The sequence below is a fragment of the Hippocampus guttulatus genome, chromosome 9 (assembly GCF_054856545.1).
Source record: "Hippocampus guttulatus isolate MCC_2025c chromosome 9, RoL_Hgut_1.0, whole genome shotgun sequence".
Taxonomy (NCBI): Eukaryota; Metazoa; Chordata; class Actinopteri; order Syngnathiformes; family Syngnathidae; genus Hippocampus; species Hippocampus guttulatus.
In genome coordinates, this window is record NC_141269.1 from 8,444,826 (window position 1) to 8,464,678 (window position 19,853).

The window sequence follows — 19,853 nt, forward strand, 5'->3', positions numbered from 1 at the left end:
TAGGCTCCAGCACCCCCCGCGACCCTAGTGAGGATCAAGCGGTTCGGAAAATGGATGGACTTTATATTCACTTTTATTTACAGAATATTTCAGCTTTTTTGGAGCTGATCGACATTTATGAAGACTGCTTAATTTTAAAAAAATCTTTTAGTTTTATTCAGATATACATAAGCATGTTTTCACCGTGCTTGTGTTTGGCTGTCCAAAGAATGCATGTTGCATTCACTGAAGACTCTTAACATGTCCACAGACATGAATGTAAGCGTAAATGATTGTCTATATGTGCCCAAATTTAGCTTCGTCTCACCTGCAACTCAGTGGCAAAGCACGATAGAATATGGATGAGGGGCTTGCATAAACAGATACGTACCAACAAACACATTGACACTTAATTTATTGTTACAATGGTCTCTCCAGTGACAATGACACAACACAGCACAGACAGAAGTGTTGATGCTTTGGTTGCATGTTGAACTATCTACCAAGAATAATAAAAGTACAGTCCTAGAAGAGAATCACCAAAACATATTGTAAGCCTACATATACAGAAATATCCAACACTGTCAGGCCGTGGGGCGTTCACAAGCAGAGAGGAGCCAGCGTCCCTCTGGTCTTTTGTCTTAAAATGAAGAGAAAAAAACGGGATAACGGGGTAACAGGAAATGTACACTAAAGGTTTTGCCAACCTTAAGTCACCACATACAGAAAACATTAGGAAGCAATTAAAGATACAGTACATATTGGCTGGATCAAGACCTCCATGTGCTCAAATAAGTTTGAAGTGCTACGAGACGCGCAAGCAGCAGCATCCAGGCTGTTTTGATGCAAACGTATACATACGTGAAGCTCAACTTCTGTGAACCCTCAGTCACGTCAGCATTGTCACTTCACATGTTCTGAAAAGTGTTTCAGGCTCAACATCCAACCCAAACGCACCAGTGTACACAAACGTTGCTTTTTGAATGTCTGACTCTTTTGACCCACGTTCAGTCATGTCCACTCGGTGAGGAAGGCGCTTCCTTTTTGGCAGTTTGAAAACATTTCTGGATACATTCAGGGTTGTTTTTTTTAACAGGATTTAGATGTTCTCTGAACTCCATAGGGCAGATAAGTGACTTTTTTTTTTTAATGTAGGCACATCTTCCCCCTTAACAGAGCCCTAACTGTGTGTGAGTGAAGTTAGATAAGATAAGATATCCTTTATTTGTCCCGCAATGGGGAAATTGTTGTATGTAAATATAGTAAATATCCACTAGATTCTTCCCTTTGAGTCTAATCAACACTGATGATTTAAAAAAACAAAAAATAGCGTTTCGTTGGATGTTGCATTGTGTTGTCCTTTTCATCACTTGTTCTTTTGTGTGAAAGATGCTTTTTGGAAAGGGTCACTCTTTTTAAAAGTGGTTGTTAATCTCAATCAGAACCTTTTTTTACATTGCACGTTAAAAAAATGAAATACTACGAAATGAAAACATTCAACCATATAAAAGTAGTATGCACCATTATGAACACCAATGTACGCTTGAGATCAGCAGACTTTGTGTGAAAACAAAACAAACTGTATTTTCAAAATATGTCTAGTCTCACTATTTGGCAAGTTCAAAGCTAAGCGGAAGAGTTTGACTCCTCGCTGTTTTTGTAAACATTCGGGTAAGTGAAGTGGTAATTACCATTTGATAATTATGTAGAATAAATAAATGGCATAAATTGATCATCATATAGAAAAACACAATTAATTTGAAGGCATCCCAAGTTGTGATTTCACAACTGCAAACACTTGGGTTGGGATTATAATGTGCTCATTTTGATGAATTAAGGACAGTAAATTAAAAAAAAAAATTTTTAATGCAATTTTCTATTCTATATTCCAAGCAGAACTAAACATGACGCAAAGATTAATTTGAAAAAAGTGCTCAATGGAAATATGGGCAAGTTTCTGGTTATGTGAAAATTGTGCAAAAGTAAGATTTTGCTTATCCCTAAATGTAAAACACTGCCGTGAGAATAGCCGCCGGAGATCATGTTTAGCGTCAACCGCTTAAATCAGGCGAGCAAGACTTGTCTCAATAACGGGCGAAAAGAGGAGAAATTGGGCAACCAAAATGTATTTTGAACCGTAAAAGTATAACTTATTTTGTCAAATATTTGTATGCCATTAAAATGAAATTTGGTGTAATTAATTAATTAAATGCCTCTCCTTTGCGTTTTTAATTGAGTCCCATCACCAGCGGATACACATGTCATTACTGAACTGGAATAAAACGCAAAAATATTTAAAACCAGGTTAGATTAGGGACACACATGATGAAGACCTTGACTGAACATGTGCATTTGCATTATTGCAAACCCTTCAGTTTTATCTCCTTTATGTGAACAAGTGGATGGAGGTTTTGCGTACTGATGTACTGGATGTGTGTGAGCAGGCGGAATATCCCTTCATGCCACACCTCTCGCTTCAGGATTCTTCATCAGTTGCACTGAGGGAGTGCTCCTACAGAGTACACACAGACACAATTACAGTGACTGAGTCTATTTCCACGTTTGTTCAGTCAAAAAAGCTTAATTAACCAATTAGAGTCATGCCTTGAGATTTGAGTCATCCAACTTGTGCGATTTATAAATCACAAAAATAGCATTCTCTGATATTATTCCTTTAAAAAACAAACCATAATGACATACGTTGAATTAAACAGTTTTTTCTTCAATGCACATTGTGTTGCTCATTCTGGTGTGCGCACCCTGGCCAACTGGGGGCAGTGTATGACATATAGCAAGATGGCGCCTGTCGCGCGAATTGGCCAGACATTTTTTTATTTTTTTTTTTATATACACCGCAGCATACAGATTTCCAGTACCGGAGACCCAGCTCATCTCTGGACTCCTCAGTACAGCAGTAATATTGGACAATCTTCGCAGAAGATAAGGAATATATGCCGATACGGATACATGGTTTGCCTACATGTGTTCAACACTGTTTGTGTTCACATATTTGCTCATAAATGGTGACTGTTTAAAAAAATTGCACAGAACACAAAGGTGACTAAATCTACACCACTCCAAAAAACTGAGCACTCTTATTTTTGTCCAGGCAGAATTGTGAGATGGTCCAAGTGTACCGAATGAAGTGTTTGGTTTGACAAACGCACACAATGACACACATACACAGACTTACCTCCTCTTGTTCTTCATCAGAGTCATCGTCACTAACGACAGGTTTGGCTCTAGTGCGTCCCGATCGTCTGCTGCGTCCCTTTCCTCGATCTCCGCCTCGCTCCTTCTTGCCCAGACGGATCTTGACCTTGACGGAACGGGCTGAACATACGAGCGCACGTCAGGGCATTGAACTATGGGTATGCAGAGAGGTATTTAAAAAAACATAAAGAATCGCTGCTCGTACTTACATTCCGATTCGGATCCGTCGTCCTGCTCATCCTCCTCTTCGTCGCTCTCCTCGCCCTCGCTCTCCTCCTCCTTCTCGATCTTCTGCCTCAGACTGGTGAAGACCGACTGCAGCACGATGGAATCCTCGTATATCTGCTCGCGTTACATGGCAATAAACCTTATCATCATCCTCATCATCATCGTTTCTAAAGAGGGAAGCCTCTCAACTGGCCCTCACCAGGGATCCTTCCAGGTTGAAGGTTTGAGCGTTCTGGAAAAGCAGCATGACATCTCTCTCCAGGTCACCCAGACTACGGTAGCGATGACCTCGAATCCTCTCCTAGAGTTTGTGAAAGATGACACGTTTAAAAAAATAATAATAATAATTAAACTTATAATGAGGGCTGCACTGTGACATTACCTTGATCTTCCGGAAGTCCACTGGCCTGCGGATCAGCTCGTAGTATTCAGGCAGCTCTTTGCGAGACGGCAGCTGAATGAACACCTCGCTGAGCTGACGTCCGCTCGTGCTGAGGTGACATGATCAAGATGAGACAAGAAAGTTGCCGACCCATGAATGTTGGAGAACAGACTTCTGACGAATACAATAACATTTGAGAATGCAACAGTAGGGAATGGGAGAGCAAACAAAGATTGAATTTAGTGGTGTAGAAGTACAGTATATTGAGTCATACTTTGAGGATGAAAAAAAAGAGGTAATAAATTCACTTTGTGTGTGTGTGTGTGTGTGTGTGTGTGTGTGTGTGTAGACACAAGATTTTTTTCCTACCTTATTTAGCTTAAGTAGTTATTAAAAGTCTACACACCCCTGTATAAATGCCATTTGTTTTGTGATGTTAAGAAAATGAGAACAAGTTAAATCATCTCAAAACTTATCCAACTCATTTGGAACAAACTAACTATTTTAAAGAGGGGAAGTAAAAATAAATAGCCAAGCAGTCAATTAATTTTCTATTCCTCTTATCCCGTTCAGGGTCTCGGGAGCTGATGCTTGTATTTGCTGACTTTGGGAAAAACATGGACTACACCCTGGACCAGGCTCCAGTCAGACGCTGGGCCTAAAAATAAACAGCTGAGAAAATGTGGTTGCACAAGTGTACACATCGTATTATAATTGGGCATTTGGCTGTGTTGAGAATTTGTCACATTTAAACTCATCGGAAATGGAATTCAGCACATACCTGCCACCATTGAAAAGTGCTACTCAATTCACTCCAATTACGGTTCTGATGTTCTAGGAGGCTTTTCTTGACATTTCTGGTCATCACGTTTTACAGCGCAAGACATGCTCCACAGAGAGCTTTGACGACATTTCTCAGTTGTTTATTTGAACTCTCTTGTAAATATAGATTTTTTTTTTCCCGAACTGAATCCTATAGAATATAGGTCAAAATCATCACGGAAAAAGTTTTTAAATTAATTCATCTTGGTCTAATTTATTTCAAATCACAGAAATTCTGCATTTAAAAAGGGAATGGTAGATTTTTTTTTTCCACTGTGCATGGGGGGGGGGGGGCAAAGTATTTGACACACCGGTGCAAACTAAAGCCACAATAATCAACGCAAAAATGATCCATTAAAAGTATTTCGAAAAAAGAAATGCATAAAATAAAAAAATAGCTTGAAATATCTGAAAATGTATGAATTATAATAATTTCTACCATAACATAAAATATATGTATTTTTAAAATGATTTGTTCTTTAAAGCTATTCAAAACAAGTTATTATGATAGTAATAATGATTGATTAACATTTTAGTTGGCATGATATGCGTCCTTTTCCATACAAGGTTTTGGATATGAGAGTCATCGTCCATGAAGACCACACTCACAATTTTGGCCGAGGTCTGAGCTGTAAAATGCTGAATTTTATATCCGGCTCACTTATCGGTTCTCACGAGAATGTGTCGGTCTCCAATGACTGCGTTTAGAACAAAATCAGGAAGCTTTTGTACCCGTCTTTGTATCTGATGACGGCATCGATGATCTTCTTCATCTTCTTGGTCAGGGCGGGAGGATTGGGGGATATCTTCTCAACAGGTGGTCTCCCCCTTTTTCGCTGCCTTTTGGCATCGTCATCTTTATCTCCTCGTCCTCTTCTTCCCGAGGAGCACGAGGGCGCAGGGAGGTCCAGGTCCCTATCCCGCTTCCTCTTCCGAGTGGTCTTCTTGGTACGCACCTCCTCCTCAACCTCTTCCAGGGTGCCCTCTTCGATGGCCTGCTCGGGAGGGAAAACCGACAGTCAGTTGACACTCCGCCTCGCCATGTTTCCTTCTTTCTCCCCGCCCCTCTTTCCCTCCAATTACCTTGAGCCACTGTTTCTCGGTCAGCGAATCGCTGTAGTCCACTTCTTTCCGCTGACGAGAGCCTCGCCCGAACATTTTCTCCTCCTCCTCCTCGCAGGTGAGCCGCTCCACCTCGGCGTCGTCCTTCATGATCCAGGTCGGCAGCTCGTCCTCCTCCATCAGGCGAGGCTTGCGACGCGGGTTGCGGGCCTCTTCGCGCCGGCGGTCCAGGTCCATCCTCTGCCGGAGAACAAAACCACAAAACTTTTTCCATGACCTCAGTCGGCATGTACTCTTCCATCGTGCTGACTCACATTTCTCTTGGGGTCCTTCTTGCACAGGATTGGATCTAATGCTAGGGGGCATACATTTGTGCCAAAGGGCTGCATTTGACTTTTCAAAATGAACATTCATTTCATTTGCAACGTCAAGCGAAATGTGAATTTGCTTACCAGTGTAATGCAATGCAAACATTATAGTATTTACCCGACGCCTTCAGAATCCCGAGTGCTGGAGTCGATCACAGCCAGGCACCGCAGAAATTGCAATATTTTTTTTTTTCAAACCAATGACATTTCAGATTCACCAAAGAAGGCCTGTGAGCTGGCTTAGAGACGTCAACATTTTTCTGCCCTCTGATTGGTTGATCTTAAAATGCACGCTAAAGATTGATTTACAGATAATGCTTGGGATACTTTTGACGGAAAGTGCATCACAGACATGTTACGAAAGACATCTAGAAACGCTTTCAACTGGGCTAATAGGTCTCCTTCAATCATATTTGACTTGACTTTTTAAAAAAAAACATGTATGCTCATCTTTGTTACTGTACTAATATGCATATAAGAATCAGTAATCAGGAGTGACGAAATTCATCATGTTGACTTGTGCAACTGAATTGGAAGCAGTTTTGCTCGGCGACTTGGGTTCTATCGACGCACTCGTTCATTGCATGCAAAACTGTGATGAGAATTATCCGGATATTGCTTGGAACAAATTGATTCTTTTGTCGTAAAAAAAAAACAAAAAAACCAAAAAACATTTCTGCGATCTAAACTATTAAGAAAAACAAACAATTACACTGCGAATTAACTGTGCTCTTGTCAAATGTTTCTTTGTTCTTTCCTTCTCCAGAAGCAATCCAGCTGGTGTTAATCCAAATACTGACCATGAACTGATCAAACTCCTCCTCGCTCCTGGCGATCATCTGGTTGACCGTCTCGTCGTCAGGGACCTCGTCCTCCTCCTGAATACCGCAGATGCAATTGGCAAGCGGAGAATGAGCAAGTCAACCCTTTTTCCCCAAAACCACCGCTAATGTGCTGTGTTGCGGGTGCACGCACACACATTGATCCGTAGGCACACGTCTTGTCCCCAGACCTCGTCTTGCTCCTCGTGCTCTAGGATGGCCTGCAGGAAGGCCCTGCGCTCGTGGCTGGATGACTTCTGGTCGAACATGCCGGCCTGGATCACCTTTTGGTCGACGTTCAGTTTGTATTTGGCGGCGGCCAAAATCTTCTCCTCCACGCTGTTGACTGTGCACAGGCGCAGCACGCGCACCTCGTTTTGTTGGCCTATGCGGTGAGCTCTGTCCTGGGCCTGCAGGTCCTGGGGCCGGCGACATAAAACTAGGAGATGAAAGGCGACTGACACATATGTGAGCATTACGTTCGAATTTCCGGCTTTGGGCAGTGAACATTCTGCATTTGTACATCCATCCATTCATCTGATAAAAGTGTGTTTGCTCATTAAAGTCATGGGGGAGCTGAAACCTATCCGAGGTGACATTGGACCGAGATTCAAACCCAGAATCACTTAACTGTGGAGCAGATGTGCCGCCCAACAAACTGGAATTTGACGACGAAAATATGCCGATCAACGGATTAACTCGCACATGCTTTTTTGCCTTTTCTTTGGCTTTTAAGCAGTGACTTTTTCGAAAAGATGGAGCTGCCTCAACAAGAGGTGTGCAGAGAAGAGCGCTAAAAGAAGAACAGGATGTAAGAAGACTCAAAATCAAAACAATTACAATATCCATAATCACCTGATATGGTCTTATTTCCTGTCCAAGTTAAGCTAATAACAGTAGTTGACTTCATTTTACACCTGTGAAAATTGAGATATTCAACATGCAGCTGCAATATACTTCAATCTTACACTTTTATGACATGTTCCGAATATTAAAATATTCCTCCAAATATTGCCTTTTTATGATGGTGACAAATTAACCAAAGAACAAGTTATTTCTATTTTCATTATTTCCTCTTAAACAATTTATTCTGAATCCAAAGAAATTGGAAGTAAAGAAGAAAAAAACAAATGAGGAGAGAATAGAGGGAAACCTGGTGCGGGTTCCAGTCCGAGTCAAAGATGATGACGGTGTCGGCGGACTGCAGGTTGAGGCCGAGGCCTCCTGCTCGAGTGCTCAGGAGGAAGATGAAATATTCGGACTCGGCGTCGTTGAAGGTCTTCAGCAACATTCCTCTGTCTTCGGCCTTTGTGGTGCCTGGCAGGACAATCCATTGTCAACATCACCTTAATGACAGGCTGGCTTACGTTCAAGAAAAATCTGTCATTATCGCGTTGACTCGAAATGTTTCAGTGAATTCCTATTCATTCAGATACATTCCCATTGAAAACTATTTTGAAAATCTAAAAAGGTACCAGAAAAGTTACGCCCCTTTGGACACACAGTTGATTTCAACTTTGTGTTTGGCATGCAAATTCATTGATGTGATTTCTTTAAGCCGTCTTCCTACGCTTGTTTACCGTAGTGTCTCGGAAAGTGAATCCAACTCCATAACTGGGGAGGAAGCCCAGGAGCAAAACCATCCAAATCCAACTATCAAATGTGAGTGGATTTTTTTTTTTTTTTTTTTTACCATCCAGACGCAGATACTTGAAGCTGCGGTAAGCAAAGTAGTCCTCCATGATGGTCATGAGTGAAGTCATCTGACAGAAGAGCAGCACTTTATGGTTTGTCGCTCGCAGTTTCGGGAGGATCCGATCCAACACCTCGAATTTTCCTGAGGCTCGATACAAGTCAGGGCTGACGTACAAACAAACGAAAAAAAAAAATGGTGATGAGCTTACCGGTGCACACGGTTTGCATGGGGTGCTGTAATTCACACTTACCCTTGGACTATTCCCCCAGAGAAACCCAAATGTTCAGAGAAAGATTCCTGCAAAAAACAGTCAAAGCGAGTCATATAATACCGTATGCATGTTTTGGGAATGTGAACCACGGATTTGGGTCTGCAACCTTACAACTTTTCTTCCGAAAACAATTACAAATTCAATCTGCTACTAATTCAACTTTATCCTTGTATTTTTTTCTGATGACTTCATGCTTTTGAAAAATCCTTTTCAGTGTGGTCCTAACACTCCTGTCATATAAAGAGCAAACAAATTCAACATTTTTTCAGCGGTACCTCGATCTGCTGAAACATATACGGATGGTTACAGATCTTCCTCAACTGCATGATGGTGTTCATCAGTGTCTTGGTGCCTCCTTTGCCCTGATCATACACATCACAAAACAACATTAAAATACTTCCCCCGCCCCTTAAGTTCTAAATCGATCGGATCGGCTTCGCTTGTCGAAAATCTCAAGCATATACTCCACCTTCTTGTCTTTCTCAGAGCCATCGGTCAGCAGAACACCCTTGGCCTGCATGTGTCTGTAGAGCACTCGCTGGAGAGACGACATGTCACACTTGATCACGTACTCCACCTACAAGGATGACACAATGCGCGTTAGTGGAGGAATGGGATCCAAACAATGACTGAGAATCCACCACCAACAAGATTCAAGACCCAAAGTAACAAGACGGCTGGCTACGTGACATTGGCCAAAAGAGGCTAGTCGTGCCTTCTCTGGAAGCTGTGCCTCCACTTCCTTCTTCAACCTGCGCAGCAAGAAGGGGCGGAGCACTTTGTGAAGACGACGGATGATCAAGATGGTCTCCTCTTCATTGAGATCCACCTGCAGGGTGGGACGGACACATTGAGTGGATGTAGAGTAGAAAGTGATAAAACAGCAGTCGGGACCGCAAATCACATTACATCAATTTGTGAGCGTCGCACGGGTTATGCCGTCCACTTCAGACAAATAAACCTTCAAACACATACTTTTTGATATCAGTTGGTGGAGTAGTGAAAAAGAATCCCGCATTTAGAGTCTCACTTTCTCTCCGGTCATCGCAAAAGGGGCATTGAACCACTGCTCAAAGGTGCTGCAGCTCTTGAAGATGGTGGGCAGGAGGAAATTGAGCAGCGCCCAGAGTTCGGGGAGCTTGTTTTGTAGCGGCGTGCCGGTCAGCAGCACCCGCCTCGGCGCCAGGTAGTGCGTGTTCAGCACCTGGGTCAGCTTACAGTGGTGGTTCTTCATTCGGTGGCCTTCGTCCACGATCATATATTTCCAACGGATCTGCCGAGAGGTTGAGAAATGAAGTAGAACTCAAAAAATGACGGCCAGTCTGCCCTCATGGGCTAATCTAGGCCCGAACGCCTTTCGCAAAATGCACGGAGCCTGCTTTCCAACAACAGATGAGGCCCGTGTGTCCTCGCAAAGTCACATTATTTGCAGAACTATAATATGACTAGCTGTATGCGGTGTCAGAGAAGGGCGCAGTTATTTGATCGTCACGCCCACCTTAGCCAGGACTTGCTTGTCCTTAATGATGTACTCGTAGGTGGTGAGGAGAACATTAAATTTGCCGCTACGCAACTGAGGGACAAAAGCTCTTCGGGCAGCCGGAGAACCCTAAAAGCAGCAAATGCCACGTCAAAACTGTCACAAAAGGAAGCATAAAGTTGCACGCAAGACAACAACTAGATCGGACTCAGAAATGCAAAATGTCAAGAATAGATAAAGCATACTTGATTTATATTTGTCATTCCTCATCACTGTATTATTTTTAAGCTCAGTATTTATTGAAGTGGTACTTGGTCTAAAACAGGGGTGTCAAACTCATTGTAGTGGCCGTTTCCCCTGGAGGGCCGTTATGACTGTGAAACCATATAAAGAAGTCAACTACTGGAATGAGGGGTTTGGTAACAAGAAAATGCTAAAAAAAAAAAAATCTCTTATTTTGGTTCAGATTTTAGCAATCATCGTGGAAGTTGACATGTTTGATTTGCTTTTGCGAGTCACGTAAAATGATGTGGCGGGCCAGATCTGGCCCCCGGGCCTTGAGTTTGACACCTGTGGTCTAAAAGGCTCGAGACTGCTGTGATATAAACTTACCAAGTGTGGTTCCCTTGCCGAATAAATTTTAAACCCACCTTATAGGATACTTTCACAACTGTAGGTGCCCACTTGTCAAACTCGTACACCCAGTTTGAAAGAGTCCTGGTGGTCAGAAAGGGTGTTGGATTCAAACACGACTTTCATGTCTACTTTCAAATCTCCTCCAGAACAAAGAGATTTGGTTAGCTCACGAGAGGGGCACGATGATGAGGTAGGGTCCATTGAGCCGCTTGTGCTCCATGAGGTACGTGATGAGCGCTATTGTCTGGATGGTTTTGCCCAAGCCCATTTCATCAGCCAGGATGCCGTTCAGGTTGTTGTTGTACAGCGACACCAGCCACTCGAGACCTTTGATCTGACAGCCAACCGCAAGGATTCCTTATTAAGTGTAGGACACAAGCTGGCATATGACACAACAGTTTAACAAGGTTTAACCGAACGTGACCAGGCATACGTGACCTGCCCGGGATTAGAAAATATGGGATTGCATGACTTCGGTGGGCATGTTTTCGTGCACTGTGCCGTGGCTTGAGTTTCTCTGTAGGTCTTGGATTGTAAAAAATAAAATGTTAAACTATTGTCATTGGCTGGCTTTTCATGCTACATAGTTCTCTGACTGGTTTAGAAATATTGTAGAAAACATCACTAATTTCAGTAGTCCAAATCAAAATGTGAAATGTTTAATTATACAGATTCATGACATACAGAGAAAGTTTTCGGGCAGTAGGCCGGGTACACCCTGCAGTGGTTGCCAGCCAATCGCAGGTCACACACAAACAACCGTCACTCACAATCACACCTAAGGGACAGTTTAGAGCGCTCAATCAACCTACCATTCTTGTCTTTGGAATGTGGGAGGAAACCCGAGTACCGGGAGAAAAAGCCAGGGGGAGAACATGTGAACTCCACACAAGTAGGCCGGAGCCTGGAATTGAACCCTCGACCCCTGTGCCGTGAGCCGTACATGCTAACCAGTCGACCAGGGTTTATATATTTTTTTTCCTAAAGGGGCTGAGAAAATCATTTCTAAATACAGGATATTTAGAATATCAAATACAATGCGGGGCGGCCCGGTAGTCCAGTGGTTAGCACGTCGACTTCGCAGTGCAGAGGTTCCGGCTCCGGCCTTCCTGTGTGGCGTTTGCATGTTCTCCCCGGGCCTGCGTGGGTTTTCTCCGGGTACTCCGGTTTCCTTCCACATTCCAAAAACATGCATGGCAGGCTGATTGAACACTCTAGGTGTCCCTAGGTGTGAGTGTGGGCGTGCATGGTTGTTTGTCTCTGTGTGCCCTGCGATTGGCTGGCAACCGATTCAGGGTGTCAAGCGGTTGGGAAATGGATGGATGGAAATACAATGCAGGAGGGGCTTAACTGGGGCTACAAAGATTAGTAACGCCATCCCTGGAACCCATGATTACACACTTGACTTGCGCAGGCTAGTTTAAGACACAGCATGTTTATTTACCTGATACTGTTTGAGCTGTCCGTTTATCAATAAAGTGGACTGCTTTTCCACCTTCTCTGTGACCGCATGAGCCACGGCGTAGTAAGACTGAAGTCCTCGCGCAAAGGCTGCTCCACTGTACTCATCATCCACATCCTGTTTAGCATTCCTAGGAAGTTGAATCGCTTGGAGTGAGGTTCTTGCACAATAGTAATGAGCGGTGCTATTCGTCAGTTTACCCACTCGATGATGTGTCGCACGTCCACCTCTGACACGTCCTCGCTGTCAGGGTCGCTTATCTTCTTCTTTTCTTCTGTTGGTGCAGTTGAAGGGTGCTCCTCCTCCTCCTGACACACAGCAGGTACAGGGACATAAAGTTTAAAAAAACATTGCCCTTTTTTTTTTTATGTGCCATTGTCGCAATGTACTGTTGTAGCAAAATTAAAACACTCACTTCTTCCTCCTCTTCATCCTCGCTGTCTTCACTATCAGAGCGTGGCGCTACCTCATAACTAAAACATTAAAAAAAAGTATGTTGATTTCTGCAATTGAAAGGTAAATATTGAACAAGTCCAGTACCTTCCAGTTGTAAATGCCAGTATTTATAGTGGCACTGTCCAATGTTTTTTCCCCATTTTTGTTCCATGCATTTCAATCAGACAGAACCAATACCCACGCCTGCCCAAGAGATTGATCATAAGAGTATACATGCCACCAAATTGAAACAAAGTGATTTGCTACTGCTAACTTTGATCTGTTCAGTGTCTGTTCGGTTCTCCTTCTCACCCAGGGTTCATCTCCAGCCACGTCTCCAACTGCCCCGCCTTCGGAGCGTCCACCCCGGTCAAGATGTTGCCACTGTCCACGTGGATGACCTTCACAGGAAGGTCACTCATCTGACTGGTCTCATCCAGAGGCTGCAGAGGAAGTGAGATGACAATTTACATTCTGAGTAGAAGTCACTGACACACACACACACACACACACACACACACACACGCACGCACGCACGCACGCACAAGAAGCATCTAAAAAACACAGCCTCTGGATGTTTGCCATACTTCTGACAGCTCACCTCTCCATCAGGCCCCAAAGCTGGAGTCTGTCCCTCTGGACTCTCCAACTGAACAGGAGAATCAAAGCAGCAGTTTACAATTTCGAGGACTACTTCTGATCTTGTGCCCGTCATATGTAATCAAATAAGGTGAGCTTTACCCTGCACCCACATACCTTCTTCTTCTTCTTTTTCTTCTTCTTCTTCTTCTCCTTGAGGGCCTGCGCAGCCTTGTGCGCACGGACCAGCTCGGTGAGGTTGGCCACATATTCGTCCGTCTGCTGCAGAAGGTAGGCCAGACGCTTGTCCTTCTTCTGGTCGATCAGTTTACGGTAGCCCTCCTCGTCTTCAGCCTGAATGGACGGAATCACGCTAGGGGGAGTTCTGACGGAAAACATGTTCGTCTATGATACGCGGAGGCCGCACGTTACCATGAGTCTCCTCATTCGCTCTTTCTCAATGCGCTCGTTCTCTTTCTTCTGCTCCCTCTCGGTGTTGGCGTGATAGGTACCCACAGCTTTGGTCAACTTTTGCATTTTGCCCGTGATGGAACGATGATACTCCTTGAAGTCTTTGGCATGTTGAAGGATACTGTTGAGATACTCCTGCAATGACACGGCGAGCGATAAGGTGGAACACGAGAGAGAGAGAGAGAGAGAGAGAGCGCAAGCTGTATAAATCCATCCCTCTGTTAGAGTAGACAAACACAATGTTGTCCCGTTTTCAAGTTTCATTTTGTTACATGCTTGATTGACCTCGAAATGCTTGTGTTCAGACATCTTGCACACAATGGAGCACAGAGAATCACGGGTCAATTTGAGCTGAAGGGACCCACATCTCAGAAAGAAAGATTTGTTTTTCTGATGTATTATTTGAAATTTGCATACACAATCAATAAAAAGGCCGGCAGAGGCTGCGAGAGGCGCACACTGAGTGGCTTCATAGAAAACTGCGCCTCCTGCTGGCAGTGAAAGTCGATCTGTTCCTGCGTTGAGCCTTTGTTAAAAAAAAATCTTTAAGTTAGGACGACCCACTGATGCACGTCGTCAGCTGAGTACATGTGTGAACATGTCAAACATCCATACGTTCAGTGACAGGCGCACTTAGACAGATTCTGACTGTTTGGGAGAAAAATTCAAAATGTTATCTTCAAAAAGAGACCGAAACTATGCTGATACTCCAAATGGTTCAAGAACAGAAATTGACTTTGGGTGCACCTTTTTTCAGCCTCAGGGCGAACACCGAGTGAACGTCTCTGACACCCTCTCATAACATTCAGATTTTTGTCATATTCTGCCCTTTTGCCCCCCAAAAAACATATTGTGGAAGTATGACTCTCCCTACCAGGTTACTGTTTTCTTGTAATATGATGTCTTGATTCTCAAATCAAGCCTTTTCCCCCGTCTAATATTACCGTTGAAAAAAACGAAACCCATCGGACTTAAAGTGGAAGTCAACCCAAAAATGTTCTTCAACAATAATATTTTCTATGCACAGTGAAGTTGTTCCTAATAATTTGACTGGTAAACGTACATAGTTAAACGTTGCCTACCTGATGCTTCTGCCTGCGCTTACGCTCTTGTTCGATCTTCTGCTGTTTCTCCAGTTTCTCTGTGATGCGAGCTTCTCTCAGGCTTTGGCGTTTGCTGCGTTTGTAGGCCTTGGAATCCAGCGCCGTTTCCAGAGCCGTGTCACGACGCATGCACACCACCACCTCCTGTCGTAGCTGGACGCACCCGCCGACCGTAAAAAAAGAAAGAAAATAATAATAATAAAAAAACGACAAATCTTTCGATTGAACAAAACGGGTTTTGCTTCTGCCTGCCGCGGCGCTCACCTGTCTCTGGAAGTTAAGCAGTCGAAGCGCTTTGAGTTCGATGGTAGCTTTGGTTCGTAAATCTCCAGCCAGAGAGCCCGGCAAATTCTCCAACTCAGCGATACGATGTGTGATGCGAGCCTGCAACCTACAGCATCCAATCGAGTTATCCTAATTTGTTCTGTTCAGTAACCGGTTGCCGAACTCATTTTTTGGTACCTGTACTCCCTCTCCTGCAGGATCTCCACGGGGTCCAGGCCGCAGGGCTTCTGGATGGGGGTGATTCGGCTCTGCTTGCTGTGGTAAGGCATCATGGGAGGAGGCTGCGCCGGCTGCCCGGGGGACTGCGTCTGCGGAGGCATGATGGGGGAGGCGGCGGGGGGCACCGAAGGGGGAGCGGGTGAGGGTCGTCCCGTCGGTTGAGGCGGAATTAGCTTTTGGGGAGCGCTGGACGGTGCTGCTGCATTCACCAACGGGCCTGAAGGGAAGTACACGAAGGAATCGAGAAGGGGACGTCGGGAGTTTAGTGTCATCTTCCATCTTCCATTCAAGTTTGTGGTGGATATGAAGTAACGTCCCGATGCATAAAATGTGCAACAAATGCATGGTCGTTCAACTTCACGTTTTGTTACATTCCGCATCATTTCATGATCCGACACTGCATTACTGCAACTAAATTAACTTTGAGGCTTATTCTGGGTTGTTCTGGTTATTTTGTTCATGGACATTGTGCGACATTCTTTTTGTGGCTCATTTTGGGTCGCGGTGGTTATTTCTCGAGCGTTAGAGGATGAACATTGTGCTGCAGTCATCCATGCTTCAGCAAGTTTATCACTTTGTTATACAAGTCCGGACTCGCATACCTTTCTGGACTTTGTGGCTAATTTGGGTCGTTTTGGGAACTTTATTGACTATATGTAAGATGATGAACATGGAACTGCACTCATCAATGTTTCAGCATGTTTACAGAAATCATTTCATCATCACTCTGCAACACCACAGGCCTAACTTCTTCTCTGAAGGCAGGAAAGTGAAACAAAAGACTCGAGGTGTCAGAGGCACATCCAAAATGCAACACAATAGAAGCCACAAACCTTCAGGCCAGGACTTGGGAGGTCCATTGTGGTTTTGTCCTTGCATTCCGACTGCTGGGCCTGATGGACCTGGTGGAGGCATATTGGGGCCCATCATTCCTAGAAGGGCAATATATGCTTTTTTTATGTTAAATGTATATTTTTATATACTGTACAGTAATCAAAATGAGCAAGTTGAAGGAATTCTGGCAGAGGTTACACAAGGTCAACATAAAGTCCTCACCGTGAGCGCGACTGTAGCCTGAACTCATTGGTCCTGGTGGCGCGGCTCCTGTAGTCAAGCTCGACATGGGCTGTTGCATGCCAGGCATCGGTCTTTTCCCTTGCACGGCCATCTGGAGGTGGTCTGGCAGGGGCTGACCTCGGGCAAGCATCTTATAGGCCATGATCTGAGCTCTGAGTTGGTGCAGCTGGCTCTGGTTAAAAGGGGTGGGGCCCCCGGGTCCAGAAAGACCACCGGATTCAAGGCCTGACATAAGGGTGGGGACAGTGGCGCTTAAGCTCGGCCCGGGACTGGGTCCTGGCCCTGAAGCGCCGAGTGGTCCTGAGCGGCTGCCTGGGCCCAGGGAGTGCTGGTCGCTACCGGGGCCTTCCAAAGGCGTGGAGGCGGGGGGAGCGCCGATGGAGGAGGAAGATGAGGAGGAGGATGGAAGTAGAGGTCCAGATGGAGGACCATTGGATGGTACCGGACTAGAATGATCGGAACCACCTAGTGGAGAGTGATAACCTGGAAGACACCAGGGGATCATGAAAGGAGTCATGAAAACAGACTGGAAGCTACGGCGTGACAAAAGATTTGTTGCTCGCTGCTTTTTTATTTATTTATTTTTAATACTCAGTCAAGAGGTTGTGGAGTCTAATATAGTGAGTGACAAGTAGCTATGTCACATGTTATCGGTCCACCCCTGGTTGTCATGGTAACAAACGCCATATTGTATATTTTCATGAGATAGAACTCCCCTCCCTCAAAGCTGAGTGAGGTGAACCAGAGGGTGACTAGTGGAAAGTAAGTGTGATGTAATTCTTTATGCATTTTACAAAAGAATGTCATCAGAACTGATGTGGAAAATTGGAATGTCTCCTTTAATCTACAGTTACGGTGAAGACGTTTACAGCCATGTCACATTCATATTGGGATTATATTTCATGTGACCCTACAGCACAAAACAGATGACTTGGTTCAAATTGAAATTAATATATTTTCTGAAAGGGCATCAAAAATGCTTTCCACTTATGTTTAGATCATGGAAAATGGAGTAATGTTGACTGGTGTTATAAATGTTGTTTGTTATATTTTTTCTTATCAAACTGGAGTCATCAGGAAGTGAACCAAATTGTTGTAGTTATCTTGATGTGTTGTTGGTAAAGAGTCTCCCTTTGGGTGCGACCAAAACTACCTGATTGCACAAAAGTCACACTCACACGCCTCGGGATGTCACTTGCACAATGTTGTCGTGGCGGATTACTTAAGAATGGAGTGTTTGATTTGCCAACCTTGTGAATGTTGGTCCAAGGGACTGGGTGGGGGACCCATACCGGTGTGCCCGCCCGGCCTCACTGACAGCCCTTTCATTTGACTGAAGCGACTCTCCTCGTTCATGCTCTTGTCATGCATGCCCTCCATGGACTGAAAACACAATGAGAAAAAAACTGTTACAACTCAGCACTGTTGTTGCTGTTACCCCCATCAGACACGTCATGTTTAAAGCATTGCAGATATTACCTTCATTTAATGGCTTCCACCAATGTCTCAACCAAATGTAATACTTTCACTTTATTACACTGCTGTAGATACTTTTACTCCATTACAGTGCAAAATAATCTTATCTATTCCAGCATGGAATTTAAAAAAAAAAAAAAAAAACTGTGAGGTCGATGCGCTAACCACTGGACCACCTAGTGGTGATCCAAAACCAGATTAATCTGCCTTGGTAGAGGAACCAAATTCATAGTTTGACTGTCCTTACTTTGTGCAGGGGGTGCATGGTGTCCTGGTTGTAGCCAGAAGGGCCTGGCTGGGAGAGTCCAGAGGAAGGGGGACCGGGACTGGGTCCCATCATGCTGTGAGCAGAGCCTGGGGAAGGACCCGGGCTGGGGCCCAGCATTGCCCCAGGGGAGGGACCTGGACCGGGAGACGGACCCGGACGGGGGTTGCCTCCCAGTGGGGGGTCTGGGGTGGACATTGCGGTGGTTTCCTGCAGCAAGGATTGCACACTCATTTTTAATGCAAAAAACAGATATCTAACGATACATTTAAAATTGATTATTGGGCCATAATAAATGCACTTTCCCAACAATTTAGATATAATATTACCTATATGTGTACATTTTATGTTTAGGCATTTAATCGGGACAATACCAACTGAAATCGACAATGATAAGGAGAGGCATGATGCTGCACTGAAAGGTCCACTGTACATTCTGTCCAAACGCCTTAATGAATTGCTGCGCCAAATCACCCCTGCTGCGCATTAACAGTCGCGGCTGCACCGTCCATCCACAGATGCACTTGGACTGACAACATAAAACACGCGCCGACGCGGGTGGATTATTTCAAGAAGTCTGTAAGGCCGCGCTTGATGTTAAACAAAAATGGAGGGGGGTTGGGGGTCAATGGCGGACTGTGCAAGTCCGACTGATCTACCTGCACGAACACAACTGGCAACCCGTGATGGATTTTTGCGTGGAATTTGGGGGGGATGACATTTTGACGCATCAACGTGACACGCAGCAAACGAATCCACTCACCGTGTTCGCAGTCGAGCGATGATGATTATGTTTCACCGACGTGGCTCGAGCGCCACCCCCCGCCACAGTTCGCCTCCACTTCCACGGCCTCGCCTCCTCCTCCTGCTCCGGTACCGCCGCCGCAGCTCCGATGACCGAATGTCTAGTCACCGCTGCAAACAAAGTGCGCATGCGCCGACAGTCACGGCGCGGCTCGGAAGCAAGCACAATGAATAGCGCACAGGTAGACCTCCGTGCCAACGTACGCCGTTACCAACGACGCGCAATGGAGTTGCGCGGCCGCACAAGAATACGTCGTCACTGCCCTGCTATTGTCCTTTTTGTCGAATATTTGTGCGCTGGAATATTTAAAATAAAATATTATATATAATATAAATAAAAATATTTTGTAAAAAAAATATTTCATGTAATAACGTCTTTAAACTCAAGTCAAGCAAAACATTTCCCTTGCAATACGTTCTGTCTCCCGAGTAGTCAAAACACAGTTTTCTGATTAATATTATATATTTGTGGAATACGAATTGAGCAGAAAAATCAGTTTTTTGACTGCTATGACATCCATTACAGGGGGGGCTGCCATTTTGCCCTTTACTGCCACCTGCTGTCCACTAAAATTGACGTCATACCTACGGGCTCAGCGTGCAAACGTCACGTGACCAAACCCAGAAAATAGGTGATCCATGCTTAAAGTACAGTAATATACATTTAGTACTCCATATGTATCCTTATACCGATAACTATGTATTACTGTATAATATAT

General features: G+C 44.5%; 1 protein-coding gene across 4 annotated transcripts; it reads right to left on the reverse strand.

Annotated features, from left to right (window-relative positions):
* Positions 1-377: 377 nt before the first annotated feature.
* Positions 378-19,353, reverse strand: smarca4b (SWI/SNF related BAF chromatin remodeling complex subunit ATPase 4b). 4 transcript variants are annotated; one of them, XM_086119620.1, is made up of 34 exons: positions 19,094-19,353; positions 18,313-18,540; positions 17,840-17,972; positions 16,569-17,072; positions 16,346-16,414; positions 15,471-15,729; positions 15,273-15,399; positions 14,988-15,161; positions 13,867-14,040; positions 13,612-13,788; positions 13,457-13,504; positions 13,168-13,298; positions 12,836-12,893; positions 12,625-12,728; positions 12,403-12,550; positions 11,129-11,292; positions 10,973-11,039; positions 10,341-10,451; positions 9,873-10,115; positions 9,558-9,671; positions 9,312-9,419; positions 9,118-9,204; positions 8,822-8,868; positions 8,569-8,735; positions 8,029-8,192; positions 7,034-7,294; positions 6,855-6,932; positions 5,708-5,926; positions 5,357-5,622; positions 3,803-3,911; positions 3,620-3,721; positions 3,402-3,534; positions 3,173-3,312; positions 378-2,491 (listed from the first exon to the last, which is right to left on the reverse strand). In XM_086119620.1, the coding sequence occupies exons 1-34, from the start codon at positions 19,262-19,264 to the stop codon at positions 2,456-2,458; spliced, it is 5,121 nt and encodes a 1,706-aa protein (XP_085975746.1). In that variant the 5' UTR covers positions 19,265-19,353; the 3' UTR covers positions 378-2,455. The 4 variants fall into 4 exon arrangements, with proteins under 4 accessions (XP_085975746.1, XP_085975744.1, XP_085975745.1 ...); XM_086119618.1 differs by having other exon boundaries at positions 16,346-16,444; XM_086119619.1 differs by having other exon boundaries at positions 5,357-5,619; positions 16,346-16,444; positions 19,094-19,338.
* Between the last annotated feature and the right edge of the window lie 500 nt (positions 19,354-19,853).